The following is a 7,330-nucleotide window of genomic DNA, read 5'->3' as shown; positions in this document are numbered from 1 at the left end:
GAGGTCCTGTAAGCCTTTTTTTTTTTTTTTTTTTAATGCAAAAATATCCATCCCAGAAGAAGATTCAGATTAAAAAGTATAAAAAGTAAAATCAGAAACTTTTGGGGGCATTTGTTTTTGGAAATTCAAATATCCAGTTCAGTTATACTGTTATTCAAAACTGATTTTTAAAATCTAAAATCAAGATCTCAATTTGGTGATTACATATTAAATTTTATAGCCAAGTGTTTAAAGGTATTACCTTCAGTGCAAAAACAAAGAACAGATTCTGCTTCATTTCAAAGGTTCTGCTTAACAACCTATTTTTATAATCAATTGGTGGTCCCATAATTGATTGAGGGAGCTACTGATATTCTCCAATTATTAAGTATAATCAATTTTTTTTTTTTTAAACATTACCAACTTTTCTTTTTATAGAAAGTAATCTAAATAAACAAAAGATGTAAGGTGTCACCAAAATGCTGAAGAAGAACAATCTTATTTCACATTTTTATGTAAAGGATCACTTGAGGAAAGAAAAAACTTCAAAAATACTTCCACCACAACTATTTCTGGCATTAACAATCCTGAAAATCAGAATCAGATAAACAACCAGCCCCTAATGTAAAACATTTTCTAATACCGATAAAATAATTGTGATTATAATCCTGTCATAAAAAAAATAAAAATAAAAACCCAACAAACCCTTAGAATCTTGCAAAAACAACACGCTTAGAAGAAAGCTAATATCAATCTGGTCCACCTTGACACATCTCAAACATAGAGATTCATCACATTATAATTGGGAAAAAAAAGGCCTGTTATAATTGCCCACAATATTGTTTATATGGTAACTTAAAATAGATTAAGGGAAAAACAAATTTCCCACCAATTGTTCACACCCACCAGAGTCCATTGCCAGTTTTCTAAAGCACCAGATTCGACTTTAGTAGTTATAAAAATAATAATTAAAAATAAAAGGAAAAGAAATCAGTGAAGCTGATCAAGTACAATCACCATCATCTAAATTCCCAAAGTGGAATAACAAAGCACTGAACTAGAAATTCAACCTAAATATACGTACACATACCACCTAGTATTATTTTGAAATATTTATAGAGACCAAGATTTGAAAATTAAAAAAAAAAAGAATTCAAGCAAAATAACACAATCAGACCAGACCATTCCTCAACCAGACAATCTGAGACCATAACAAAATATAAAAAAGCACAGACAATCAAGAACTCAAAAAACCATCCAATCTTAGAAGCACTTCCTGTGGACAATCGACGGCCCAGACTCATCGTACTCCCCCTTGGATATCCACATCTGCCAAAAAAAAAAAAAACACACACATCTCTCAAGTATTAAAAACAGCTTTATTTGAGAGCAAGAAGAAAACTGAAAATTAACACCATGACTAAAGTAACACATAGGCTATATATATGCCCCACCCAAAGCCCAAAATATTACTGCCCCAGGAAAAGATTTGCTAGGGCATGATGTCCTTCCATAGACATTTTGACTGTGCATTTATGAATCTACTAACCATTAAATAGATAGTAGATTTTTTTTTTTTCAATTTCACTAGTACCTACATTGTGGTGCAAATAAATAGATAACAATATCATGTTATTGAGATTCATTATTACCTGCTGGAATGTGCTTAGGGAGGCCAAGATGGACCCTCCAATCCAGACACTGTACTTCCTCTCAGGAGGTGCCACGACCTTGATCTTCATGCTGCTTGGGGCAAGAGCTGTGATTTCCTTGCTCATACGATCAGCAATTCCTGGGAACATAGTAGACCCACCACTGAGCACAATGTTCCCATACAAATCCTTTCTGATATCAACATCACACTTCATGATCGAATTATACGTGGTCTCATGAATTCCAGCAGCTTCCATCCCGATGAGTGAAGGTTGGAAGAGCACCTCAGGGCATCTGAATCTCTCTGCTCCAATCGTAATAAGCTGACCATCTGGAAGCTCATAACTCTTCTCAATAGATGAGCTGCTCTTCGCAGTCTCGAGTTCCTGCTCATAGTCGAGAGCCACAAAGGCAAGCTTCTCCTTCACGTCACGGACAATTTCCCGTTCAGCAGTTGTGGTGAATGAATACCCTCTTTCAGTCAGGATCTTCATCAACGAATCTGTCAGATCCCGTCCTGCAAGGTCAAGCCGGAGGATGGCATGGGGTAGTGCATAACCTTCGTAGATGGGCACAGTGTGGCTAACACCATCACCAGAGTCCAGCACAATACCTGAGGAAGAATAAAGATAGATAAATATTATAATGTCAGATACGTTTGGGAGTGCTATCTATATTATAATTCACACATAGTTCTTTCTAACAACCTGTGGTACGACCACTAGCATAGAGGGAGAGTACGGCTTGAATGGCAACGTACATGGCAGGGACATTGAAAGTTTCAAACATGATCTGTGTCATCTTCTCCCTGTTGGCTTTGGGGTTGAGAGGGGCTTCAGTCAGCAAAACAGGATGTTCTTCCGGAGCAACACGAAGTTCATTGTAGAAGGTATGATGCCATATCTTCTCCATGTCATCCCAGTTGCTCACAATCCCGTGCTCAATGGGGTATTTCAACGTAAGAATACCTCTCTTTGACTGGGCCTCATCACCAACATACGCATCTTTCTGCCCCATTCCCACCATAACACCTGTGTGCCTGGGCCGACCGACAATACTAGGGAATACAGCCCTTGGAGCATCATCTCCAGCAAAACCAGCCTGTCGAGGAGAAGCAGAAGCATACAAAATTATTGATGGAATGCCAAAATATGCAGCTAGACGAGAAACATTGTTGGAAAAAACACTCATACCTTAACCATTCCAGTTCCATTGTCACAGACGAGAGGCTGAATTTCCTCACTATCCGCCATAATTTACAGTCTGTAATGGCAACCATACAATTTCAGAATCATAAGAGGTCTCATGCTACTTTAGTTGTAACTAGGGGAAACAAAAAAAACACCGCAACAACATAAAATTGCAAAGAACTGCACATTAGCAAAAATAACTAAGTACAATTAGAGAAATTCGAAATACTACGTTTTATTTAGATAAAATACATTGTGATACATATTTGACGTACAGAATTTTGGAGAAGTGGCTAAAATTATGCGTCAGAGAGGTTTGCCGCTTTTAAGCTCACATGATATTGGCTCTATACAGTTGTTGTAAAGAACAGTGATATACTTCTAGAATATACCTTTCCTCTATTAGATAATGCACCTTCTTTTGAGAAAGGAACACCAAGTTTTAAGCTATTTTGCAGTGCGCTACACAGACAAAAATTACCCTTCCGTACAAATAATCATATAGAACACCAATTATAATGCCAAACAGAATAGAATTGAACTTTCTATGTTGATATCCATAATATAAAAAGATAGGCATAATTGTGAGGGTCACATCGCACTGTTATTGGTTCCAAACAAACAGGAAACAGACATAAAAATTCAATTAGGAGCAGATGAATATCTAAAATCCTACCAGGAATTCACCACAAATTTAGATTCAACATTCATACTAACAACTAGATGCTTCCATGTGGCTGTGTCCTCCCTTTCTGTATTCTAATTTACTACGAGAGTAAGAGCCTTATAGAAAGATCATAGGTCCAACTCTACCAGTCATGGTTACTAAAGTAGAACTATGATCATGGTTCAAAATATCAGAATATTCAAAATGTATTGACCTATACATACCCGTATTGGCTGAGACCAATACAAGACATTGACCGTGGACCACTGAATATTTTGGGAATGTTTTTTTACATTGACTGAAACATTCCTTTGTCATGACATTTTAAACCTTGATTATGATCTATACCACTTTCCAAGAACCGGTTTCAAAATTTCATAATGCAGTATGAATGCAAAGCAGGAGAGTTGATCAGTTTGGAAATAGCAATAAATACTTTACAAAGGAATTCAAAAGGCTAACTATGCCTCAAATAGTGCCCCGAGAAAGATTGTAACAGAATTCAAAATTGAGTCTGCACACCCCTTCCCATGAACTTTAAAATACAATCACAGAGCCCAGGTCTGACACTAGTTAAATTATTGCCAACTAGTTACACTTCAAATTTACTTTATTGGAGATTTAAGACTACTGATCAAGGAGCTCTACTTCCAATTTCCAGCAAGCATGCTGGGGTACCCAGATTATATAAAAAAATTAGATTCTCCCATGCAAGTGTACAAGTTCTACAAATATGAAATTCACTGGATTATTGGGTTTGTGCAAACAATGGTCAACAACAGTCATTGAACTAACCGACTATGAAGTAAACTCTTGCATGAAAATTATTAAATGAAAACAACAAATCACCAAGGCAATAACAAGGAAGGAGGCTTGAAATTCCATTTTTTATTGGTTAACTTTACTGCTGTGTACTTTTGTTCTCCACTTTTCAATTAATTTCATAGTGTAACAAATTAGGTATCTCAATTTTATAACAAGAAGTCATTCAAGTAACCACGTCCAGCATTGATTCAGAAATCTGTTATTCTACCAAAAACCAAACATCAGAATAACTTGCTTTAAATGATAAAAAAGGGATCTCGTCCTTAATTTCAAGGACGATACATGTACCCATAGAATGATATGATCAACACTGTAAATGATCTGAAACATGCAATAATCGATCTACATTGAAAATTAAACGAAAATCCGCTAAGATCATAAGGAAATCTCATTTCTAGAGATCTAACTCTGCACCAGAAGAACAGTAGATCTAACTGATCACAATAGATCAACAAGACCGATTAAACAACACAACTATCAATGAATTCAAACCGATCCTCTTATTAAAACTATCACTAAAAGGGATTAAAGTAAGTATATATATAAGATCTGAACCTTAGATCTGATTTCAAAATAACATTAACTCCATGAAGCGAATCAAATCAAAATCTATCGAAGAAATAAAATAATCTAAAGAAAAACAAGATGGAATCAAGTAGAATAAGCTAGATCGATTAAAAGATATAGAATCAAATGTCGAAAAGAATCATAAGAGATGAGTGGAGAAAGAAAAGAATCGAAGAAGAAGATTTGAAAACGCTCACCTTTTCCTTAATGGAAGATGAGAAAAAATCGCAGAGCTGCCCTTTCTCCTTTGCTTCGAATAGAAGAAGAGAAAACGCAATAGAGAAGCTTAGAGAGAGAGAGAGAGAGGAGAAATGGAGGGGTGAATCTTCGGCTTATATTATACGAAAGCCCATCATCCACAAATGAAATGTTGATGAAATGAAATGCTAATGAAATTGAAATTCGATAGAAATGGGATTCTTTTCGAGAAAGTGAGAGGTAAGGAGGAATCATTTCTTTTCTTTCTTTCTTTTTCTTCCTCCCTTCCTTCCATGGGAAGGAAAAAAGTGAGTGTGGGGCGGCCTGCCTGACACTAAAAGCAGATAGATGGACGGCAGCTTTGACGGTGAAATGGACGGACGTTTTCACTTTCAGATGTAATTACCATTTTTTTTTTCTGTCTTTCTTTACCATCAATTAATAAATTACGTATAGTAGGAAGATCTATTATTGATTCAAGGACTTAATGACATGAAATTCACTCATTTGTAAATCAAATTATCAAAAATATAATTAGTTCCTTCCACCCAAATTTTTTTAATAAAAAACATAATAATAATTATCGATAGACACATGATTTCAATCAAGTTTAAGATTTTGGTGTGTATAACCATCAAAGGAAAGACAGAATTGAGTCAATGGATCCAAAGACTAAGAAGGCATGTAGTTGGGCAATCACCCAACTCTTTATAATAAAATATCTTAAATATTTGACAAAGAGAAAGATTTGATGAGGCCTTATATGTGTTTTACAAGCCAAGAATATTATCATCATTAAAATCATATTGGGTTCGATAGAAGTATTTTCACTCCTCCTTCCAATTCTACTTAAATCCACCTCATTTGTAAATGCAAATACTTATAAACATACCATTATGTTAATTCATGTCCTTTTTTACATTTTTATCAACATGTGCATTACTTTGGTCATTACGTTACAGATCCTTGGTTACACATGATAGTGTCATCGTAATCAACCTTTCTTTTGTTTAAGATGTGTTTCTAGAGGATTTTCTTCTAATAAGAATGAAAAACTATAATTAATGGTAAGGTTGAAAAACTTGAAATTAAATGATTTTAAAGAGAAAATTCAAAGATTCTTGTTTGAAGATTAAAGAAAATGATATTTAAATCATTTTCAATTAATCCATAAGAAAAAGCTCAATGTCATCTTCAAAAAATTGGAGGGAGGTGAGGGCTTGAGACCATGGGCATGTCATTAGCTGAAAATACAAGGGTATCTCAAATTAAAATATAAATGCAAGGGTAAAAAAAAAATTGGGATTCCCAGTTCTATCTATTGTGAGAGATTTTTATTTATGTTGTTAACTCAGACTCTATATTACACCTAAAGTTAGAATCAAGCGTTGAAATAGAAACTTGATACTAGTGGATGGATACACATAAATAATCAGTAAAATCAGGGGATTGATTAGTTCTAACTAGCTATTATGCATTTTAATGAACGTGGGACCACTTTTATATGGTTTCCTTGATTCTCGTATTTCTCTCTTTGACATATCCTAGATGCTAGCTATTATATACATCTTAATAAATATTGCCAATTCAACTGTTTTTTATTTATTTTTATTTTTATTTTTTTGGCCTCTGGCAACATAGCAACAGAATCATTGAATGCAAGTCCTTCGTGCCCATGATAACAAAGAGTTGTAGAAGAATGACATTAAAATTCACATTGTTTCACATGTATCTCAATGAAAAGCATCTAAGGTTCTATATACCACATCGACATTAATAATGTGTGCAACGATGTGATATTTAGATGACAAATGTGTACATCCAAAGGCTATAATCAGATTGATCTTAGTGGTTTATAAATTACCAAATAAAGTGCAATGGGCTAATGGGCCCAAAAGAATCATGTGGACGATGGAGATGCAGAAGTTTGTTACATCATCCAACTCCTGCAGTATAGGATCCAAGCTGCCACTAGATGAATTCAGATTTCCTACAACGTACACTTCAGTGGTCCAATGTTGCTTCTATTGATTCTCGAAAAAAGTAAAGAAAAAATAAAAAATACTGATCCATGCTCAGAGGCATCCAATGTTTATGTTAAAAGAACACAATAAATATTAAAAGTGACCCCTCACTTAGACGCTCTGTATCAATGAAGCACCAACTCATCTTTGGTTTAAAACGTACTATAGTGGTGAAGAAGTCTCTTTAAATTCTCCAGCAACCAATATTAAAGAGGTTTAAGATATAG

At 34.7% G+C, this 7,330-nt stretch overlaps 1 protein-coding gene across 1 annotated transcript; it reads right to left on the bottom strand.

Moving 5' to 3' along the window:
• Positions 1–979: 979 nt before the first annotated feature.
• Positions 980–5,346, bottom strand: LOC147408454 (actin-7). Its single transcript, XM_086437479.1, has 5 exons — positions 5,079–5,346; positions 2,826–2,895; positions 2,340–2,733; positions 1,632–2,245; positions 980–1,308 (listed from the first exon to the last, which is right to left on the bottom strand). The coding sequence occupies exons 2-5, from the start codon at positions 2,883–2,885 to the stop codon at positions 1,243–1,245; spliced, it is 1,134 nt and encodes a 377-aa protein (XP_086293605.1). The 5' UTR covers positions 2,886–2,895; positions 5,079–5,346; the 3' UTR covers positions 980–1,242.
• Between the last annotated feature and the right edge of the window lie 1,984 nt (positions 5,347–7,330).

This window comes from Akebia trifoliata, chromosome 3 (genome assembly GCF_017979445.1).
Source record: "Akebia trifoliata isolate Shusen 1 chromosome 3, ASM1797944v1, whole genome shotgun sequence".
NCBI classification, from domain to species: Eukaryota; Viridiplantae; Streptophyta; class Magnoliopsida; order Ranunculales; family Lardizabalaceae; genus Akebia; species Akebia trifoliata.
The sequence above is the reverse complement of the archived record's forward strand: the minus strand, read 5'-3'. Positions and strand labels throughout refer to the sequence as shown.